The sequence below is a fragment of the Procambarus clarkii genome, chromosome 83, assembly GCF_040958095.1.
Source record: "Procambarus clarkii isolate CNS0578487 chromosome 83, FALCON_Pclarkii_2.0, whole genome shotgun sequence".
NCBI lineage: Eukaryota > Metazoa > Arthropoda > Malacostraca > Decapoda > Cambaridae > Procambarus > Procambarus clarkii.
In genome coordinates this window covers 10,577,787-10,601,677 of record NC_091232.1, presented here as the reverse complement: position 1 = coordinate 10,601,677, position 23,891 = coordinate 10,577,787, and the positions used below count along the sequence as shown (strand labels likewise).

At 38.4% G+C, this 23,891-nt stretch overlaps 1 protein-coding gene across 9 annotated transcripts in view; it reads left to right on the top strand.

Annotated features, from left to right (window-relative positions):
• Positions 1 to 22,848, top strand: part of axo (axotactin) — a 48,721-nt gene extending 25,873 nt beyond the window's left edge. For 3 of the 9 annotated variants that reach the window (XM_045759340.2, XM_069316389.1, XM_069316387.1), the window contains exons 23-41: positions 316 to 513; positions 877 to 1,050; positions 2,077 to 2,299; positions 2,732 to 2,988; positions 3,332 to 3,601; positions 4,366 to 4,592; positions 5,392 to 5,530; positions 5,775 to 5,921; positions 6,897 to 7,050; positions 7,192 to 7,384; positions 8,077 to 8,233; positions 8,462 to 8,628; positions 8,978 to 9,080; positions 9,730 to 9,887; positions 11,897 to 11,975; positions 12,457 to 12,716; positions 12,992 to 13,105; positions 16,671 to 17,615; positions 20,776 to 22,848. In XM_045759340.2, the coding sequence (XP_045615296.1) occupies positions 316 to 513; positions 877 to 1,050; positions 2,077 to 2,299; positions 2,732 to 2,988; positions 3,332 to 3,601; positions 4,366 to 4,592; positions 5,392 to 5,530; positions 5,775 to 5,921; positions 6,897 to 7,050; positions 7,192 to 7,384; positions 8,077 to 8,233; positions 8,462 to 8,628; positions 8,978 to 9,080; positions 9,730 to 9,887; positions 11,897 to 11,975; positions 12,457 to 12,716; positions 12,992 to 13,105; positions 16,671 to 17,615; positions 20,776 to 22,137 (5,327 nt within the window). In that variant the 3' untranslated portion in view covers positions 22,138 to 22,848. Of the gene's footprint in view, positions 1 to 315; positions 514 to 876; positions 1,051 to 2,076; positions 2,300 to 2,731; positions 2,989 to 3,331; positions 3,602 to 4,365; positions 4,593 to 5,391; positions 5,531 to 5,774; positions 5,922 to 6,896; positions 7,051 to 7,191; positions 7,385 to 8,076; positions 8,234 to 8,461; positions 8,629 to 8,977; positions 9,081 to 9,729; positions 9,888 to 11,896; positions 11,976 to 12,456; positions 12,717 to 12,991; positions 13,106 to 16,670; positions 17,616 to 19,456; positions 19,553 to 20,699 lie in introns of all 9 variants that reach the window. The other 6 variants (XR_011225390.1, XM_069316392.1, XM_069316388.1 and 3 more) reach the window with 6 other exon arrangements.
• The last annotated feature ends 1,043 nt before the right edge of the window (positions 22,849 to 23,891 follow it).

The window sequence follows — 23,891 nt, the reverse complement described above, 5'->3', positions numbered from 1 at the left end:
CACGAATGAATCTAACTTTATAAATATTTGCATTAACTCCATATATATATTTCACGTGAATATATTTATCAAATTTGCTTTATCTTTAGTAAGAATTGGCATTATTATTAACACATTTAACACACACATTATTAACACGTTATTTCTTGTAACGTATTCAACTATACTATCAATACGTCCACTGAAAGCATTTTGAAGACATTTGGATTAATATTTCTGCATTATTGTTCTTTTGCATTTTATATTAGCTTAGAACAGAGAGTCCACTTTTAATATAAAATATATAATATATTAGACGTATGTGTGTGCTTATAGAAATGAGATCGTGTGACAAGATGGACATCCCGTGCAACTGTGACGCTAACGATGGGCTTCCAAGAGCAGACAAGGCGGTGATCACTAACCCCAGACACCTGCCTCTCACCTCCATGGTCTTCCTGCAGGATCATCAAGGACAGCGAGAGGACACCGAGGGACTCATCACGCTAGAGCCCCTCAAGTGTGTTAGCGACGGTAGGTCCTGAGGCTTTATCGCAACACCTGCTTTCAAACTGAGCCCAAATTCATGTTCTTCTATCCACCACGGCTCTAACTTTATGAAGAGTCCATCCTGAACAATCCTTACACTGAATTTTTCAGTATATTTAATCCTCTATTATGTTACTCTAGCTTATCCAGGCGAGTACCAACCCCAACCACGGGACTACGGTGAATGAGGTAACAATGATGTATTCAGTGAGTACTCAAACTCACAAAGAAATCACATTATCGTAGTGTATCAATGAACAATGTCATAGGTTCGAACCCTCATCACGACTTCTGTAGAGTCGTATAATACTCAAACTGTATTTTTGGTCTATTACCCCACACACACAGTTCTGGAGGGGCAGACGGTGGCCTTCAAGCACTCCGGCAGCTTTCTGGAGGTGCCGGCGTGGCGGGAGGGCAGCCTCTTTCTCAGCTTCAAGACCACCTCCAAGAAGGCGATAGTGGCCTACCAACCAGCCTACCACCCAAGTCACGCCAGTTTCAAGGTCGCTCTCGTTGGAGGTCAGCTGATTGTCCTTTTTTTGTTATTTGTTGATATCGTATTTCCACAAATGTAAGTAAAATAGTATTAAGATTTAACGAAGAAATGATACAAATATAAATGATAAACGTATGGTTACTATATGATTTTTTTTAAACGATAACTATGTGGTTTATATAAAATCACACATAAAAATATTAAAAGGCATTGTATTATAATTTCATATATATATTATATATATATTATATATATATATATATATTATATATATATATATATATATATTATATATATATATATATATTATATATATATATATATATTATATATATATATATATATATTATATATATATATATATATTATATATATATATATATATATATATATATATATATATATATATATATATATATATATATATATATATATATATATATATATATATAACTGAAAACTCACACCCCAGAAGTGACTCGAACCCATACTCCCAGAAGCAACGCAACTGGTATGTACAAGACGCCTTAATCCACTTGACCATCACGACCGGACATAATGAGGTGATAGCTGAGGCTATTTGAACCACCCCACCGCCGGCACTCGGATAGTTATCTTGGGCATAGCATTTTACCAAATCACCTCATTCTTAGTTTTCAGTTGCATATTGTCCAGGGGACCATTCTGGCTTGTTCGCATATATATATATATATATACATGAATGACATAAATTTTACAAATTATACTTCCTCTCGTGGCGACGAAGTCTCGGTATTAAGCCACAACTCTATTACCATTAAACACCATCGAATCTGTAGGTAGCAGCGCTGATTGGAAATTATTTGCATGATAATTTTTCTTAACGGTGTGAGGCTTGATAGGCCGTTGAAGGAAGGTGCCTCAGAGGAATTAGTTACATTCTTCGAAATAATTCTCCGTACTAAATATTGATGCTTTTACTCACAAGTTTTATTTATACCAGAATTGATGTCAGCGTTAACATTTATTTTGTCATCAAATCACTCATTATTTTGTACCTTACTCGACAGATAAGGAGGTGGAGTTCATGTACAGGTTTCGGGACCAGATCTACCGGCACCGCGTGGCGTCCAGCGGTCGCCTCAACACCGGCCGGTGGCAGCAGCTGCACATCGACATTCATGACTACCAGATGCGTCTCGTCCTTAATTCTGACGAGGGTCTCATCGACATCGACAGAAATGTCAACCTCGGAGTCCTCGATGGCTCCATGTTCCTGGGGGCCATCCCTCAGTAAGTGCTTGGAGTAGATGTATGCATGTATGAATCTCGTATATGTATGTCTGTTTGTATATTTAATACATCTCATTCACTTCCTTGCCTAGCAACAAGTCTGTCCAATTATGCTCACTAAAAATTTTTCTAAGGTTGCCATAATGTCCTCTCCTAAAGTCAGGTTTACTGACTTTAGTGTGTGTGTGTGTGTGTGTGTGTGTGTGTGTGTGTGTGCGTGTGTGTGTGTGTATTTGTCTATCTTCCTCTCTTTTTTTTTGTCATTTTATGTACATGTGTTTTATGAGAGAGGGAGACAGACATAAGTATTATAAGCTATGTAGAAGAATATGTATTTATTATATTATTTAATTATTAACAGTTAATGCTTTCCTATAACTTGAACAAATATTCTACTTTTTGTCTTGGGTAACTTACGTGTCTTTTGAGCAGGCAATTCCTGACTGAGGAAGATAAGCAGGACAAACTGGAGGGCTTTATCGGCTGCATCCGCGGGCTGGCCCTCAACGACGAGCTGGTGGACCTGAAGGCGTTCGTCAGAGCCTCGGCTAATGGGGTCAGTTCGGGCTGTTCGCCTTCCTGCGACCCCAACCCCTGCAGGAACGGTGCATTGTGCCTTGAAAGCTGGGGAACGTATCAGTGCAGCTGTAAAAACCCTCTCGCTCACTCTGGAAGAAACTGCGAAAATAGTAAGCATATCTTTTCTTACGGTTCATAAGCCCTTTAGAGTTTTTCTGCTCTGTAAAAAAAAAATGGGGTCAATGAAAGGTGTTGGTTTTTGTGTTATATTGTTTGCTCTCTTGATCCATTGCTGAAATATTTAAGAGACACTAGACCTGACTGTCGCATAGGCAGTACTAGAGCCAATGTTTTCTGTTATGCTGATGGTTCAAGAGGCATCTCTCTCTTGAACTGGGCTCGAATCCCACAGATAAACGCGGTATTATGAATCTTCATAATAGCTGTAAAGTATATAATACACAAATCTTATATTAACATCACATGTACTCGCATATTCTCTCCCATTTACAGATATCAACGAAGACGCCCTCACCTTCACCACGGAGGACTCCAAGTTCAAGTACTTTTTGGACGACATAGAAAAACTCGGGGACAAGAATCTGCTCAAAAACAGTTTTCTTATCAACTTCCGCACTCATGTGAAGAAGGGACTTATTCTCTTCGCTTACGACTATCTCCACAACTTTGTACAGTTGTACTTAGCCCAGGAGAACGAGGTGGTGTTCCTCTACAACCATGGCTCTGTGGTGAAGAAGCTGGCGGTGAAGGCTCACAATGGCGGTTAGTCTCTCATCTGTGACTGTTTAAGTCACCTGTTCTCATCTGTTTCCTCATCTGTTGACTGATATTTGGCTTGTGTGTGTATGTGTGTGTGTGTGTGTGTGTGTGTGTGTGTGTGTGTGTCTTTGTAGTTTGATTAAATTACTAAATTCTCTTATGTTCTAACCCAAGCTTCTTATTTACAGCTTTAGCACTTAATAAGCTTTTCTGACATCTCTGTGACTCATACGTGTCACAAGTTTCAATCCATGACCGTTCATTCTGCTGTTTTTGGTCTTAAATATCGCTTCTTTACCTACTTTGTCGATTTTTCTTTGAATAATATTTGTCGTTATAAAGAACATGTTACTCCTTTACTTCAGTTCGGTGACGTCCAGTTAGATAAGTTTTCATAAGAACTAGATCCCTTCAACTAAGGAATGGGCCCTTGATGCATATTTTTATGTTCTCTTCAATTTTGTGTGTGTGTGGTGTTCCGTGACTGTATTCTCAAGAATAGATTTCAAGTAGGTTCATTTGTCCAAATTCTTGTTGGATATATGGACGCATATCTTGTTGGATATACAGAAATGATACAGAAAATCTGAAAAAAATTGTAGGAACCGTAGAATAAGTGATTAGATCACAGAACAGAATACAAGTCGGAATTATGATGCATTTGTGCTAAAACTGGAGCGGACATGACACAGAATCCATTTGTCGGTCAATCATCTATAATTTCGATAATTGGAGTCTGACACACTCATCACCTCCGTTGTTTACAGTGGTGTTCAACAAGGGGCAGTCCGTACAGCTGTCAGTGACCCGGACGGCCGCTTCCACTACTGTCTCCGTCTACACCGACGGCGCCACCTTCAACGCCTCCCTGGACGCCGGCGTGTTGCTTCTACAGGACCACGAGTACAAGCAGTTCCCCTTCGGTGCTAGACAACCTCTGCCCGAGATAGTGTACTACCCGCACTCGGTCACCAAACCCACGCATTTCTTCCAGGTGATTGTATTCAAAGGATTTTTTTTCTTTTTCTGGTTCTTGTCGATATTTTTTATTAAAAAATAACAAAAATAATAATACTAATAGTAATAATAATATAATAATTAAAATATAAACAGTAATAATTATAATACAAATAAAAATGTTATTATTACACAGAGTAATCACACTAACGTGACTACATCAATAAGAAAATCCGTAGGAACAGTGATGAGGATTCGAACCTATGAAATGGGTGTTCCCACGCACACGCTTCTAGCGACTAGACCATGACATGGTAATAAGGACTGTAACCCGAGTTCTACTGAACCCACAAGAATTTTCTGAGGCTTATCTCACGAAATATCAATTACCTATACGAGAGTGCTTGGGGGGGGGGGGGTTATAGGTAAAAACCCCTGGACTTGGAACTCAGTGGAATATTAGGTTGTAAAACTTATGCCATGTCTTGGTCCAGAGGAAAGGTGCGTGGCTTGGGAGAACCCAGGTCAAGGGTTCGAATTCTCTGCATGGATCCAATAGATTTTCTCATGGATATCACGTTAGTGATTTCATTGTGTATTATTTATTATTATTATTATTATTATTATTATTATTATTATTATTATTATTATTATTATTTCTACCTGGTTGGTGGTGTATTAAAACCTAAAACAAAGGTTATAAACCCACAGGTAAACCAATTAAAACAGGTTTTCATGAGATTCACAAACAGCGAATATTGTAATGAAAATTATGCAGATACCCTGAATATTTAATATTCACATTTTACCCATAAACATTAACATTTCCGACCTAGGCCTACCTGGGCTCAGGCAGCGACAACGAGTTCGATGTCACGTCTGTCATCCCGGGTATTGTGGGCTGCGTCAGAGGCCTTAAGATTGGCTCGAAGGTCATCTCCCTGATCGACCTTTACCACAAGTCGACATTCCCTGGTAAGTGATCGAGAAAGGTCTCCTTGAGTTAGGAAGGAAATCCATTTTTTTTTCGCCCATCGACTCGAAAACTCGAAGTGCTCATCCACTTATGCATTTTATTATCCGGATAAAATTAACACCAAATCTTACAAATTGGTTTATTTACATCTAAGTTTCTTTCTTACTGTTCGAAACGGACCTCATATAATATCCCGTGTCACGTCTGTCTCTTCCCTGTGGTGGTGACGGTGGGGCCGGACAGTGGACGGCATCAAGGTCAACTGTACGATGGCGTGCGACCGGCGGCCGTGTCTCAATGGTGGGGTTTGTACCGAAGACTTCCACTACTTCAACAACTTCCAGTGTGACTGTACCGGAACCTCGTACACTGGCCCTACTTGTGTCGGCGGTGAGTAGTGCACTGTGTACTGTGTGTGTGTGTGTGTGTGTGTGTGTGTGTGTGTGTGTGTGTGTGTGTGTGTGTGTGTGTGTGTTGCATTTGGGTGAATGGTGATGATGGACGCGGGAGATTTGAAGGGGAATGTGATGGTGGAGGTTGTGTTAAGGTACCAGATGATGAGAAGGTATCAGCGTAAAGACAGAGACATTAATGAAGCAAAGGCTAAGGATGTTATACATAACTCTCGTCCATTCTCATCTTAAACACTGTACAACATCATGAAGAACACCAGAATAACTGGAGTCTGATTATTAAATGGCTGTTCTCCAATTGCAGGAACTGCATGTGGCCTCCACAAAACAAAAACAGAGTAGTTAAATATTTCTAATTAACATCACCGATGCATATATTTGTGTCCAATATATTGAGCTGATCAAGTGATGTAAATTCATCATATGTTGACTCGAGCGGACCTCCTACCGTGAACTCCGTTCTCGCCATGATCTCTGAACTCTCGCTACGAGCAATAATGATCTCTTAAGCACTATTTCCACCATGAACTAATTTCTTCACACTGAGAAATGTTCGTCTTGCTAGTGTGATCTTGCCACAAAGAAAATGGTTTTCAACCTGAGCGCTGTTCCCACCGTGATTCTTGTGTCCGTTCTGGGCAATGTTGCTCTTAGGACGTTGTTCTATATCAGTACCACTAAAACATTAAAACAAGCACTAAGGAACAGTGTAATCATAAACAATGATGCAGGCGATGAGTCACAATAACGTGGCTAATGTATGGTGACCAGACCACTCACCAGAAGGTGAAGGGACAACGAATGGTCCAGGACGGACCGAAACGTCGTCGTCCCTTCACCTTCTAGTGTGTGGTCTAGTCAACATAAACAATGATCCTACAAGGATCGATGATCCTACGATGAGCAATGACTGCATTATTAAAAATGTTTTCTTTTTTGGGGGGATGGACAGAGACTTCGTATATCTTCTCTGGTCATCAATGGATCAGCCAGGACGCGGCCACTTCTCCCATCAGGAAAGACTTCAGATTCGAGCTGGCATTCTCCACCTCCGTGCCAGGCTCACGGCCCCAGCTAGTTGCTCTCCTCCGTTCCACAGACCTCCAGTATGTCTACGACTGTGTCTAGAGCTTTACCTGAACACTGATGCAAATATTATATTGTCTATTAAACTTAATTACATTCTGTTTGATAATTAACACGCCGAATGACAACAGTATGAATACCTAAGTTTTTCCTCCCAACAGAACGGCCCACGACTACTTGCTGGTGGCAGTGGAGTACGACGGGTCGCTCCTGGTGGAGGCGCAGCTGTCGGACTTGGATCGGGATATGGTGTGGGGGACCAAGGTCATTCCTTCCTCACACAACTTTAATGCTTTTGATGGCCACAGACATTACGTCTTCGTGGAAAAGACGAAAAATGGGCTCACTCTGAAGGTATGGGATCATATTTATTGAATTACTAGGAGTTTAGTTAATGGACTTTTTTACAGACAAAATATAGCATGGCAATAATTAATTTGATATGAAATTATTACCACAGATACTCATTTAAAATCAAAATTTTGTTGAGATATATATATATGATTATTTCTAGGTGTTACTAAATAAATAAATTTTTAGATCCCTCTGAAAAACCTGAACAATTTTTATTCTTTCGTCAAAATAAAATACGAAATAGAGACAAAGAACAGGAACTTATTTTCCTCACCTGGTCATAGGAGTATCTAGTGGTTATCATAGAACAAGTTATTGTCGTCTCCTGCAGACCCAGCCACTTGGACTTGTTGGTACAGCAACGGCCTCGCTCTTTGCGGGTCGGCGTTCTATCCCCGATGACCCAAGAGGTTGGGCATCATATTCCCTCACCACGCCCTCCATTACACTCCATGTGCCAAAGTAATCATAGCTTAGTTCTTAAGCCATGATTAAGGCTTATAACTCCTCATAACTTCCTTCCCTTCCCTTTCTCTCTCTCTCCCACTCTCTCTCTCTCTCTCTCTCTCTCTCTCTCTCTCTCTCTCTCTCTCTCTCTCTCTCTCTCTCTCTCTCTCTCCCTCTCTCTCTTGCATTGTAAATTACATTATCTGGCGAAGATGGAGAGTTTGACCTTGACCCACACGTTGTAGGTTGACAGGGAGGAGAGAGACGTCTTCCCGCTCCATAACATCTTCGTGGGTGAGACGAGTGTGAGGACCACCCCGACGGGGCTGTACCTGGGAGGGGTGGAGGCTGGTGTCGACGATCGTCTGGGCCGCTTCGACAGCTTCCACGGTTGCATCTCTAGTGAGCTGAACCACAGAGATGTGTTGATGTTTTGCTAATTTTGATGCTGAGCTTTCTAGCTATCCAGTTTTCTCAACAATATCTATGTGCATATTTTGATGATAATTGATATTCATGTATTAATTGTAAACATAATTTAGGGTTTCGGTTAATGATTCTATTTGACACTAACTTGAGATCATTTACGAGAGTGGCGAAGTGTTTGTACAGCTTTGTGTTTGCCCGTAGACGTGAAGGTACGCACTCCCGACGGGGAAGTGGCACCACTACAGCAGTACAGCGACAGTGACATGCACCTCAGGAGCAGCGGGGTGCCAAGCTTCGGCACCTGTGCACCGTTCGCGGGTGCCCCTGGCGCCCTGCCCGTCCACACCAGCAGTCTCAATCTGTCCGGGGTGAGAGAGACTCAAATTTTGGCATTAGAACTGAAATTACAAGGGTCTTTGAAGACAAACAGTTGCATGATGTATATAAATATTCTGTTTCTTTCTAAGCCAACATTAATAGATTGCATTCTACTTCTGAAATACCTGTATTAGCATCATCATATTTACTCTTGAAAACCTTAGTATAACAGCGAAATCCTTCAAAACCATTTACTCTGCACGATGAAGGAATATTAAGACCTTATCATGTATATAAACCTCTGGTGTTCTTTTTCATCCCTATCCTCCATCCCTCCCACATACAATTATCTGCTCCTGTGTTAGTATAAGCTCCCGTGTACCACTGTTGCTGCTTCAGGTGATGGGAGAGGACTGGGCCTTCAGGACTGCCGAACGGGTTCCCTTGTCGCCCAAGATGGTCTCATCCACACACCCGGAGAGAGACACTCCTATGGACAATAGTGAGTTGTTATATTTATATATTTATATATATATATATATATATATATATATATATATATATAATATATATATATATAATATATATACAGTTGCATATTTAGATGCAACTGATTATATAATTATATTTCATATTTAGATGTGTGTGTGTATAGATCACAAAGAAATTAACACGTGATGACTAATGTGAAAATATTTGACCACGAAGAAAAAATTAAGCCAGAAAGGATTTCCATGAATAGTGCCCAATCCTTGATCGTCCAAGTGATTGGACACTATTCCATCCCTTTGTCCTATCCTAAATCCTAATTCCATTATTCCTTCCAAGTGATGTATATTCGTAATGTCTTAGTGCTTTCTCTTCATAATTACCGTACCTTATCTTTCGTGTTAATCAACACAATATCAAAAGTACCAATTTGGTGATGAAGGTGGCACTCTAGGAAAGGCCTAAAGTTCCATTTGAACAACTGAGATGTCTCTCTGGATTCCTTTCTTATTGTGGATGCTGGTGGCTCAGTAGGTAGAGCAGTGGGCTGCTGCTGCTGCTTGTGTGGTCTGCAGTAATTTATTGGGAATATTTTTGTTAATCTAAGAATATTAATTTTCTCCTCGGATATAATACTCACTGGGCTCCTTTCTTCTCTACAGTTGTCCCGGCCGTTGCTGGGGGAGTTATTCTCGTTTGCTTCATCATCGTCATCGTCATCGTCCTCAGGACGAGGAGGAAGAGTAAGCACAGGAGACTCACATCTGACGAAGAAGAGGCTCGACCCCTCTTCAATGGCAGCAATGTCGACAGGCAAAATGTAAAGATTTTACTAGGTTGATTTGTTAGAGTCTACCGTGTGTGGTGTTGATTCGTGAGAGTCTACCGTATGTGGTGTTGAGTTGTGAGTCTTCCTTGTGTATGACTGACCTGGTGAAGTCTGTCATGTATTGTGTGGACCTCTCGGAGCTTAACATGAATTGTGTTGATATGGGAGGGAGGGAGGGAGCCGGTCGGCCGAGCGGACAGCACGCGGGACTTGTGATCCTGTGGTCTTGGGTTCGATCCCAGGCGCCGGCGAGAAACAATGGGCAGAGTTTCTTTCACCCTATGCCCCTGTTACCTAGCAGTAAAATAGGTACCTGGGTGTTAGTCAGCTGTCACGGGCTGCTTCCTGGGGGTGGAGGCCTGGTCGAGGACCGGGCCGCGGGGACACTAAAAAGCCCCGAAATCATCTCAAGATAACCTCTCAAGATATGTAGGAGTTTACCTTGAGTTTTGTTAACATGACGAAGTGAACCTTTCGAGATGTTGATATGCATATGTGCAGAGAAACCTTAATAATATACATTGGTGGTACTGAAATGGTAAGTCTTACATGCTGCTTTGATATTCTAAGAAACCGTGGGTGTAGGAAACTGGCTTGTGAAGTATTCAACAAAAGCCTGCGTATAACACTGTCTTGTATGATAACTTCTATATGCGAATCTTGTATGATAATTTTTACAATTTTAATTTTTCTTGTGTGGTGTTGTGCTTACTTGGGAGAATTTTGTTTTATTTGTCGATAAAATTCACTCCAGTTATTTAGCAGTAGAGCAAACATATATATTATATAGGGTAGTGCCACCTCTGGTTGGAAAAGGTGTCTATAATCTCTAGAAAAAAAAGGGACATACAAAACATTAGAGGAGTTTTTTAGGTCCTCACCCATGCAAATTCCATTTTTTCCTTAAATTATGAATATAAATTTTTATGAAAAACATTATATATATATATATATATACACTATATATATATATATATATATATATATATATATATATATATATATATATATATATATATATATATATATATATATGCACAGACTACCCTATTCCAGTAGCTGAAGTTTATAACTTTTTAGACACTCAACCCACCAGGGGACTCGAACACTGGCCAACAAGGTGGCAGTTGCATGCTGTATCCACTACGCTATACTTCAAAGCCATTAAGAGAGGTAGGAATTCTGGGGTATTTAACCAACCAGAACTCAAATCAACTTCAGGGCTTTGAAGTATAGCGTAGTGGATACAGCATGCAACTGCCACCTTGTTGGCCAGTGTTCGAGTCCCCTGGTGGGTTGAGTGTCTAAAAAGTTATATATATATATATATATATATATATATATATATATATATATATATATATATATATATATATATATATATATATAAAAGTTTGTGAGGGTACCACCTCTGGTGCCAATGTGGGGACCCATAGCCTCGGAGAAGAAAATAAAAAGTATTCAGAGGAGACCTTGTGGTTTCTCACTGAACACTAATATTATCTTCTCCTACCACCCCCATTCTTTTGTATGTACACATATATATTTACTTTATTTGAACTTTGTTACAAAAAAGGAGTTACATATAGGTTACAAAGATGGTTGTCATAGGTTGTCGAGTTCCTCCAGCTCCTCAGATGGCGGGCAGGAACCCTGGATGCAGTGCGCATTTCCCCTCTGTATCGCCACACTGAGGCGCTGGAAAAGAAAGCTTGCAGCTCTCGGGTCCCTTGTTGTTTCAATGAGCCTAGATATATATATATATATATATAATATATATATAATATATATATAATATATATATAATATATATATATACTATATATATAATATATATATATATATTATATATATTGTGTGTATATATATATATATATATATATATTATATATATATATATAAAATATATATTCTCATCAGAAGTATAATTAGTTGAATCAAGAATTCTATGCCTGATACAGAAAGATGAATGACAATTATATTTTTTTCTCCTTTCTCAGAGTGTTAAAATCGTTAAAATGTCGGAGAAAGAGATGGTGCCGTTGATATCGAAGCCGGATCATGACGATGTAATGGAAGGTAAGCACTACTGCTTTATATTTTAAACTTTCTCTTGAAACTAACGTTAAATTAAGCTGCTTTATTCCAGAGTTCTATTTTGTAAACAGCGTTAAATTGTCTTGTTTCAATATTGGCATTTATGAAACTAACAATAAGCTGTGTTGCTTATTCGGTTGGTATTAAAACTATAAATTCTGGAGCTTTTCTTATTGAATTAAATATAATTCCTACTCCTAGTTTTCAATGCTAATTTAGTAAGCGATGAAAGTAACTAATATTTCTATATTCACTTAGTCGTAAAAAGCAAATTCCTATAAGAAGAGTAACTGTTATTCAATTTGACCCACAAGATACGCCATTATAAAACATAGAAGAGTGAAAATATTGTTTAAACTTATTTTTATAAACTAGTATTAACACACAAAATTAGTTCATGCAAGACATCAACAAGCCAGTCAGTGACGGTAGTTGCAGTGAGATTATCATGTTATCCTGTCAGGGATCACGGCAGGTGTGCAAGCGATACCTGCACCAGATGTGGACACCAGGCAGCACGAGGCGTCTCCTCAGAGGACCACAGAGGGACAGGAGGCCACCACCAAGCAGGAGCCCCTGGATGCTGTGCAGGTGCGTAGAGTGCACGACAGTGACGGTGGAGGTGGTGACGGAGGTGGTGACGGTGGTGGTGACGGTGGTGGTGAGCGACCTCTCTCTTGGGACAAATCTTGTGACACTCTTCCACTTACCATCGGGAACCAGGTGGGCTTCATTTAACATTTCCTCTTCCACTGTCGTTCATGTTCCTCTTTCTGTATATATATATTCTACCATTCTTAAAGTATCTAAATTCTGCAAAGACAACGTATTATTACTAAGTATTTGTGGAAGATTATACACGATCTTTTAATGTTACTCTACTCGTCTTGTACCTGTATGTATATTTAAATATATCACCAACCAAATGGCAGTCTTCAACCAGACCATATCGGATATTATATGTAAATAGTGATTCTTATCTGACCCTCATCGTTCAGGGCGAGCCAGTGATCTGTCAGCCCACAGGAGACAGTAGCTCGGAGAGCAGTATTGACTGCACCATTGACATCAACGACTCGCCCGCTTCCTCTCCTTCAACCCCAACCAAATTGGTAAGGACTTACGGTCAAGAGGAGGAGGAGGAGACCCGTGATGAGGGCGAGGACGATGTAGATGCTGTTGTAGTTTTAACCGGGGTAAAACATAGGCAGTTTGATATTGAGTACGGCTCCCTTGACGCTGTTGTTCACTGGGATGATGAGAGCAGCGATGGTTGGCACGATTTGTCCTTCAGTGGAGGTGGTGATAATCCCGTTCTCTCTGAGACGGATATTAAAGAAGAAGCATACGTTTGGGATAAGAATAGTTTATCTTCTATTAGTGATGGTATTAGCCTCGATGCTTTAAATCGTGCACTTGACATCAGTCTTGTTCCAAGTATGGAAGAGTTGCTTGGCAGTGGAAGAAACAGCCTCAGCACTTCAGAAATTTCCTCTGAAATCTCTGTAGAACAATCCAAAGATCTGTCGGAAAATATTAAGGAGAATATTAAGAACAAAACCACTGGAAATTCTGAGCCAAAATGATCCTCAGGTTTCCCAAGATGATCAAAATGCACTAGATGATGATGTAGAATGCACTGTTTACATATTGGCAAAGTCAATAGTTTGTTTACAGCTTCTTAAGTGAATTCTAAGATGAGAGTATTCCCTGACACAAAAAATACCATGAGAATTCAGAATAATAAGTAATCAGTTGATGAAATCTCATATGCAACTTAGTAAATTGGCTCTGATACTGACAGGGTTTAATATTGGCTTTGAGCTAGTCATTTAGCATTAGTCAAGCCTCTGGAGAAATGGAATTAAACAGTGAACAAAAATATTAGTCAGTTATAATAGGAAGTAAGGTCGCAAGCTGTGCTTGTTAATAGATTAGTTTATCAGGTATTACAATTTGGCTCTAAGAGGGGATAAGTTATAATTATGTCTTCTATGCCTAACTTTACGCATTAAAAAGCCTGATCTTTGGATTTACTGACCAGGAGGCCAATATTTGTGGACTACTTAATTAAAGGCATCTGCGCATTGGCTGTCTGTAGTTGCTCGTATTGTCCTCTATTGCTTTCTTACTTGCCTTACTTGTGCCTCTCTGCCGTGTCCTCTTTCTACCCTTCCGTTGTCACTATTACGTATATGCGTACTGTGGACACTCTCTTTCTTAATGTACATCTATGTCTCTCAGTGCAAACTAGTCGCAATGGCTCAGCTACACGGTAAGCAAAGTAAAGAGCTACTGGAATTGCTACTGTGCTTTCCTGCATATTCTATCTTTTTTCTAGGGGGACATTTGCATAAAGTAAACGTGGTAGAATATTTCCTGAAGAACACATCCAGGTGTGTGTATCTAGGTGAGTACATGCATATATATGCAAACCCACATATCTGTACATACCAACACAAGAATGCGCAGAAAATATATTCAGAAGAGCATATAATTATAGACATATAAGTTATGTATGATTTCGTTATATGAAAACGTACTGGCGATTGATTATACGACGCCCTTTTTTTTCACAAATATCTACAAAATCTACTAACTGCTACTAAAATTTACTAATATCTACTAATAGTTGAATATAAACTACTGTAAATATAATAACACTAAAACGTTGATAGATTCTTACAAACAAGGTTAATATCATAAACTATAATCTGAATATTAACCACTTATGTCCAATGTCGAAGCTTTAAGTATTGTGCTAAAAAAAATGGCGCTGGTGCTCTGATTAGACACTTAAGCATAAGACGTATCTATGATAATATGAAGAATTAGCTAATGTGAAACATAATGTGTGAATACTAAATCAACTTCCAGCTTCGTCCTTCGGTCTCTATATTTGTATGTATCCCTGTTTGCATGCCTTTGTCTGTCAATATCTCGGTCTCTCTCTCTCTCTCTCTCTCTCTCTCTCTCTCTCTCTCTCTCTCTCTCTCTCTCTCTCTCTCTCTCTCTCTCTCTCTCTCTCTCTCTCTTTACAATTGGTTTTGTTTTAAAATACTGGAACTGAAACTAAAATGGAAATTACTACCAAAGAAAGCTAAAACGTTATATATTGTGTACTCCAAAGTTTATTGAATATTGTTGGTTTTGTTAAATTTTCCTTGTTAAGTTATTAACATTCAATAATTTGTGACTTCATATAACTTTTAAACAAATAAATAGATGTTTTGATTCACGTGTTTGAATAACCAGTATCATCAAATCTTCGCTATAATTTTAAAAGGGACATTAATATTTGGCATTTCTTTCTTGTTTAAAATACTAAAATACGTAGGAAATTAGCACTATCATTAAGAACTCTGTTAGACAGTCAGCATTTCGCGTTGGAATGGTTCAAACAGAAGAATATTGTAGTGAAAGTACCATAGATTAGAAATTTTTTTAAGTACAATACGTGCGGTATAAATGCTTAGTCTCACCTCTCTCCTGAAACACTGAAGTGAAATAGCGTCCAATGTATAATGTCAAATTTACATCCCGACATATTCTTTATTTTTGACCCTAAAGTCAAAAGAAAACTTTTTGGAAAGGATCACTTTATTTCAATGATTCTTCTTTTCTCAGTGTCCACCACTATTCTGTGCCTGAATGTTGACTATGTCCACTGTGATTCTTTTCCTTTCCACCTTTATGACGTGTTATGGCCCTGGATGTTTGTTTACTTCATAGTCCAACAGACACTCCAATACTCGGGGTCATGTACGGGGTGTACAGTACCCTGAAGGATTCCGTTTTCAAACTTCCCATTGTTGTTATTGAATAAGCTGTTTAGTGTATAAAATTTATCCTAGTTTCTGTCGATAGGTTGCTGATGATGTTCGCTCCAGGTCTTCTTTCTGACTCTACACACAGCTTCCGTATCTCTATTATTTTGAACTCATTCTGAAGGCTTACTGTCGTTAGTTTTAAACTCCATTTGTTGGATCATTCCTTTTGTTCATATTTGTTTAGGATCACCTGCAAACATCGCCATTGAAGATTGTTTCTCCTTTCCAGGTAGGTTCTTTACATGTATGAGGAACAATATGAGCTTGAAGTCTAGTCCTTGGGAGGGAATACTGTTGTGAATACTTTTCATTAAGACACCTCTCACTGTGTGACTGTCTTAAGTTTGTGGAGTACTTTCACTTACTGTGTGAATGTGGATTTTGTGTTTGCAAGTATTTAGCATGTATGTATTTAATGTTCAAATGGATTTACTGTGAATAAGTAATTAATATTTACATGTGTTTTATGTTTGCCGGTGTTTATGTTTACGATATGTGTGTGTTTTTGAGTAATTTTGTTGTTAACGTTAGAGAGAGAGAGAGAGAGAGAGAGAGAGAGAGAGAGATTGTGTGAGCTATAGAATGTTTGTTTTTATGTCTCTGGGTATATCTATATGAATATGTTAGTATATATTGCTGTGTGTTGGTGCGTGACTCTAAATGTGTGTGCATCGAAAATATCGTACATGAAACACATTATCACCACCTTTTACTCCCTCTCTCTGTCTAACACTTACATAAATAGTCACGAATTCACTCGCATACAGACAATATATAAACTATAACAACACACACACACACACACAAGACCTTTCCTTTAACAATTGATACTTCTTTGTGTTTCCAGGGACACTTACCTCACGAGGAAGGTTCACCATCGTCGACCAAGGTGCAGAGGCGCTCTCTAGGTCTACCATTTATCGATGACGAAATGCTCATTGGCGAAAACTCAGCCAGTGTGCCTCAAATGCTGAGCTACCGTCCACTTCCCACAGAAGACAACGGTAGTGAGATGGGAGACCAAAATATTCACGGTCCCGATGCTTTTGAAGAAGACCACGACGACAAAACCAAAGATATTGTATATAGCCATCCGAAGGTTGGAGATGAAGAAATTCAGAAGATCGTGAATGAGGAAACGGAGGACGATATTGAAGTTGTTGATGAGGAGAACTCAGATATTAATAATACAGTGGAGATTGGGGAACAAGACAGTGAAAAGTCAGACAATGAGGGAGCTGTAGGTAACTATGGAGACGAAGATGTCGACAGTAAACGAAGTTCTGAAATCGAAGCAGTGCTTGAGGAAATCGAGGAAACTGAAATCAGTTACCCAAACTGCAATACTAACCAGCCGGAGAAAAATTTGAAAGATCAAACAGAGGAAAAGATGGATAAAGATCCAGAACTCGATATCAACGACCAGCTGGAGTTGAGACCTGACTCAGAACCAGAAATAAAAGAGGAGATAAAACCAGAAGACAATACATCTCCTGAGTCGACCACCAAACTTGGAGATGTGGAGACCGACGACACGGAAAGTAATCCACAAGATAAAGAAATCACTGAACCACGATCTGACGCAGATAACGCAATCTCCTCCGGTTCATCAGACTCGTCAATCTCCTCAGAGGAGGAGGAGTTTTACACTGAACCACCAAGACCATCTGTGGGTGCTTCGTCTTCGCCAAAAGAGACAAGTGAACCTCTAGACGAAGATGATGACGGTGGTTTCATCGAACTACGTCCTGAACGAGAAGACATCCACGACGCACGCAGAATTTCAGCGAAGGTAACATCACACCAACCGGTAAAAAGTTCCTCCTTTGAAGACTTAAAGAGCTCGAAATATTTATCTTTACAGTCAGAAACTGACACACAACACAAGCCCGAACAACGGATTGATATGCAAAAGTATTATCTTACCAAGAAGGCATCCGACCCTCCCGCTTTACCCCCTAAGGAAAAACACTACAAATAAGTTTTAGATGTAAACAAAATCTTAGTTACTATTTTAGGATTCTTCCAAGCTCAGGAGTACACTGGTGCTTGTTGTCAATTCCACTAAATTCAGGGCATTTTTCTTACAGTTCGCTGTCAATCATTTTCTTTACAAAAACATATAAACCAGGATTAACCTCATTATTTCACTGTAGTTGATTTTTATTAAAACTACTAAATAGCACTAAATAATAACACTAACTACTAATCATTGTTTTATATAAAAAAAATTAAACTTAAATTTAGTTTTTGCATGAATTATTCTTGTTTTTTAAAGTTATATATTTATTTTTGTATCAATATCTTTTGTATTTAAAGACGATTTTTTTTCGCATGTATACCTACATGTTGACTTTGTACTGATACGTATTGGTCCTTATACTCGTTTCTTAAGGAGGAAGAACTAGTTTTCAGTCTGAATCTTGGGTAGAAACTAGTTTTGAATTCTTGGCAGGAACTAGTTTTTGATCCTGATCAAGAAGTGCGTTAGAATCCTGGACAGGAACTAGATTAGAATCCTGGATTGCCTGGTCAGGGACCGGGCCGCGGTCCCTGACCGCGGCCCGGTGAACACCAGGTGGAACGATGTGAACACCGTCCCTTCACTTCGCTCTAACAGTAAACAGGGACCTGGATGCAAGTGGTCTACCGGATTGCGTTCCGGTGAAAAGGTTTAGCGTGAGGCTGTGAACTGAATGTGGTAGAGAAGGCTCTTTTTCTGCTCACAACAACAACAACTAGAGATTTCATTGACCTGAGCTGTATGGGTCTCGAACCGTGGACCCCACGTGTGTGAGGTCGAAGCTCTAGCTCTCTTAACCACGAGAGACTTGCGGCTTCATTACCGCCAAAGTGTAAAAAAAAAAAAAATAATGATTGTTTTGATCACAGGTGTAACGTTCGTTTGATGAGTAATTTTTTTATATTTTCATTTAAACAAGATTGATCAACTATTTAATTTTTATGACATTAATCTCATCCCTTTAACGTAAGCCAAAGTTATTACAGAGCGGTCAATTAGACACCCACCCCACAAATCTGAAGAAAAATAAAGGAACTGACAACTTTTCAGTGTCATTGACCATTATTAAGTCATCAATTGATGATTTTTCAGTGCCATTGATCATTATAAAGTCATCACACGACTTAATAGCGATCCAGGACGGACCGAAACGTCGTCAATTCATTTTTATTTTCAGATTTAAGAATTGGGTATCTATAATATAGGCATTGTTTATGTATCAGCCTTCAGTAGTCTGCTCGCTATGTTGGTGTTAAAGATGCTTTTGCTATCAGTTTTTTTTTGTTTTGTTTTCAAAAGACATCTATAATTTTGTAGACCTAATCTTAATCTTATAGCACGCTGTAAATATCTGAATGCTTCCGTGCTTTCGTTTCCTTTTAAGTCAAGAGGAATAAATGTAGCAAAGGTGTGGGCCGTCTATTATTTCTCCTTATACAAACTTAAACATTCACTGCCCATATCTTCTGTTAAATTTAATCCTTTTGTTTGTACAGCTGTTTCCTATTTGGAACTAGGAATTTATCTAGTTGATTAGGTAAGTTCAGTCAGACAAATCAATTGTGGTTTGACTGTTTTTTAGTATATTTTTTCATTTTTCCTTACCCAAGCACCCAGCTGGCATATGGTGAAGTTCCTTACCCAAGCACCCAGCTATCATACGGGTATGGGGAAGTTTCTTACCCAAGCACCCAGCCATCATACGGGTATGGTGATAATGTGATTTACAAGTGTCTCCATGTTCGTGTGAAGTTTTTGTCCTGATGTTTTATGTGATGATGTGATTATAAATTATTTTTTTGTTTTAATGAGATTTTCGTATTAAATTTCTCCAGAAAAATATTATTGGGGGTTGGTGACTTTTACGGGTGTCTGTATGGTTAGCGAAGAGAAAGTTGCTATTATGATTTTGTTTAATGTTTATGTAATGAAGTAATAAGCTCTGCTTGTGAAAGTTATAATATTACAATGTACATTAGAGTGTACTGTTGTAGAAGCTCTTTCTCTCGCTAATACATTGTTATGTCCACCAATAATTATATTTCTCATTTTCTTATTGATCAAAATATCCCTCCTTTCCTTGCATGATTGAGCACTATGACTAATTGTGTATGTATATATATATATATATATATATATATATATATATATATATATATATATATATATATATATATATATATATATATATATATCATATCTAACAGCCATTTTTACCTAACAAGTAGAATTTGTTTATATATAAAAGTAGCCGAAAATCTTACTTTATTTATATTTACTTAATAATTAATATAAATTATATAGATTTTTTCTATTTTAAGCGACAACTAACTGAGCATCTTGGCTTACACTAAATCTTCCTATTAATGTTAATATAAATTTCTTTAATTAAAATCTATATATTTTGTGCAGAGATTAAAAAAGTAAACAAACTATCTGGCTATTAGGTATGACATGTACATTATATATATATATATATATATATATATATATATATATATATATATATATATATATATATATATATAATATATAATGTACATGTGTGTGTGTGTGTGTGTGTGTGTTGAGTGAATTATTGCAAATATATAATTCATGTCAAATAAATTTACTCTTGTCATACTTTTAGCTTTTTGTGCCTGTAAAGATTCTTTTGCTTGAAAAAATAATTTTTTCAATCATTAGCATATTACGAACATTCAAGTTTACTGATGTAATTAACAGTAGAATACGTGAAGGCGTAAAAGCATCTGTGTGAGGTATGTTAGTTTTATAATCAACTAACATATAAGTGGGCGTAAGTGAGTAATTGGGAGTGCGTGTCCTAACTGTATTCCCATTCTCTTGTTCCAGCGTAAATATTAACCCAACTCAATGGGGACCTGTCTGATGATTCTCCCTTGTGACCTTGCCTCACCTCTCTTGGCAGACGTTGCAACAATTTGATGATCACAAGTCAACTCTCATCGAGAACTTGAACATGGGTGAGGATACGAGGCCAAGCTTGAACCACGGAAACACTGAAGATAACAAAGGCCAGCAGCTGAGAAATATTGAAATATTGGTCGATATAGAGAATCAAGACGACACATTACAAAACAGAGACAACTACAGCAACCCAGCCATACCTCTCACACCAATTATAATCGTCAGCGGCCCAGATGAGCATGATATTTCCTGGCCAGAGTCGCATGATTTTGCCAACGATTGCGAACACAATGAAGAATTGCCTACGGATGATACCCACATCTCCAGATGTGTAGCAGAATCTGAACAAAGCGATCAAGCATCTACAGACTATCCTGCTGAAGAAAATTTAAACCAAGAAATGGTAGAGACCGAGGAATTGACAGAAGATGGAAAGAAGAGTGAAGACGAATATCTAACACCAGAGACAACTATACTAACGGATGATATATCTTATAAAGGAGAGAATGACAGAACGGACAGAGAAGAAACTGAAAACAAAACTGAATATGGAACGACCAATGAAGACGAAGTATGGCAACAAGAACCTAATGGTAACCAAAGCGGATTAAACAAAGGTAAAATAGGAACGAAAGCTGGAGTGGATGACACTAACATTACCGACGGTGGCAAATTCCAAACCGAGTTTAATGAGCGCACTGAACCCGAGGGTATGTCAGAGGAGGACTGGTCGCTCCTCAACCAGCAGATAAACAGAGATGACAATAGCGAAAACATGAAGACGGATCGTGCAGTAATTCCTGAAAGTGAAGACAACAACTCTGAATCTTACCTTACCTTTGGTCGGGACGACGACATCAGTCTAGAGGACCCAGGTGTGACGCATCGTGATGCTACAGAAGCCGAGAGTGGAGTCAATCTCGGCTCTGTCAGCGAGAGAGATGAGAGTGACAAGGAAACTGAGGCAATCAGCATGCCCTCACGCAGAAAAGAAAACCCGTCTTCTGAAAAGGAAAGCGAAAAGGAAATAAATTATCAGAATGTTGCAGACGACAAGTTTTCTGAAGACAGGGAAAGTAGTCAAGAACACAAAGAGAAGGAGAAAGGAAAGGAGGACGATAGAGGGCAAGAAGAAGAAGAAGAATCAGGAAACGCTCCCGAGAAGAAAACCGCTTCGAATCGTTCTAACAAAGGACATATTGTGAGAGGCAAGAAGCTGAACCCCGTGTTCTTGGCGGATAATTTACGCACCTTCAGTAACCCCATCAGTTACCTCGGGGGCCCCAGCATCGAGTACGAGGAAGGTGGACAAGGCAGCAGATCCAGAAGTGAGAGTCTGACATCAACATCATCTCTGGATTAGACTGTAAAGCTTAGATAAAGAAACATTATTTGTTCCTCCATTTGTTTTGGAAAACCATCTTTAAAATCTGACTATGTTAGTGTGTGGTTCATTAAAAAGATAAATATTAAAGTAAAAAATATTAACAACTAGAGCTGACAATTAAATAAAATATTTACTTCACCTATCTGATTACAATGATAAATTTAGACTTTTATCTAATTAAATCTACCTGAATATTCCCATACAAATAAAAAACAGTAACGATAAAATATAACAATATCTCCCAGCTTTGTTATCTTAAAGGAATATTTAAGGCTAATAAAAGTGCATAAGAATGAAAGTCTTTACAGTGAATACAATATAGTAAAGCGAACTACCAAGTTCATACATAACCAGAAGTCCTGTGATGCTGCAGCCGCTAAGTACAGCAAGGACCTTCTCTTCATAAGCTATCCTTATTATGTAACATTATGCTATCATTATTATGTAATATTATACTATCCTTATTTAATATTATGCTATTAATATTATGTAATATATGATCATAAATAGTTTATAATTTGTAAATACCTTTTGGCATGGCAAAAAAAAACACCACTGATGTGCTTTTAAAGTGAATGTAGAAATTATTTAGCTACTTAAGAAAATCCAGGAACTAGTTTCACAGCGGCAGTTGATTGGACAGTGGGTTGATGTATAGATTTAAGCCCAATAAAATTTTGATTAACATTTCATGTATTTTTTACCACATTTCTCATTAACACAGGAAATATGACAAAAGGAGCAATAGGTGAAAATAATTATCATGATGACCAAACCACACATCAAAAGCTGAAGAAATGTGGACGTTTCGGTCCGTCCTGGACCATTATCAAATCGTATAAATAAAGTGTAATAAAGTAGGTGGGTGGAGGTGGGGAACTTTTCGCTATGTGAGAACCATATTAAACTTGATGAATAATTCATAAGGCCACACAGTGTATTATGCACTGGATATATTAATATAAGTCAAAAAACAACTTATAAATCAAGTTTCAATAATTTAAATTGCTTTCAAAGGCCGCATGCGGCACTATTAAGGGTTATTTTCCTACATTTCCACCATCCACCGGTAGATGCTGCCATCTACCGGTTTCACCGAAGAATTATTGTGTTTTTCTGTAGGCAAAAATCCTTCCAGTCTTCTGCTGCCATCTGGCGACTGCTCCGGCAAGTCTAACCCTCGCATGCTATTGCCATCTGGTGACAGCCCCGGCAAGTCAAACCCTCGCATGCTGCTGCCCTCTGGTGGCCACAGTGAGGATTGCAAATATGGGTCACTCTCACTTATCAGTTCCTTGGAGAAAGTTGAGACAAGACGAGACTGACAGCTCGCGTTCGTGACCAGGAGGCTGTTATATGACAGGATACGATGATCTGTCACAGTCAGCTCGCCTATGTTATCTGACAATTCTCTAGGCCTATCCATGGATAGGCCTACATATAATATATATATATATATATATATATATATATATATATATATATATATATATATATATATATATATATGTCGTACCTAATAGCCAGAACGCACTTCTCAGCCTACTATGCAAGGCCCGATTTGCCTAATAAACCAAGTTTTCATGAATTAATTGTTTTTCGACTACCTAACCTACCTAACCTAACCTAACCTAACTTTTTTGGCTACCTAACCTAACCTAACCTATAAAGATAGGTTAGGTTAGGTTAGGTAGGGTTGGTTAGGTTCGGTCATATATCTAAGTTAATTT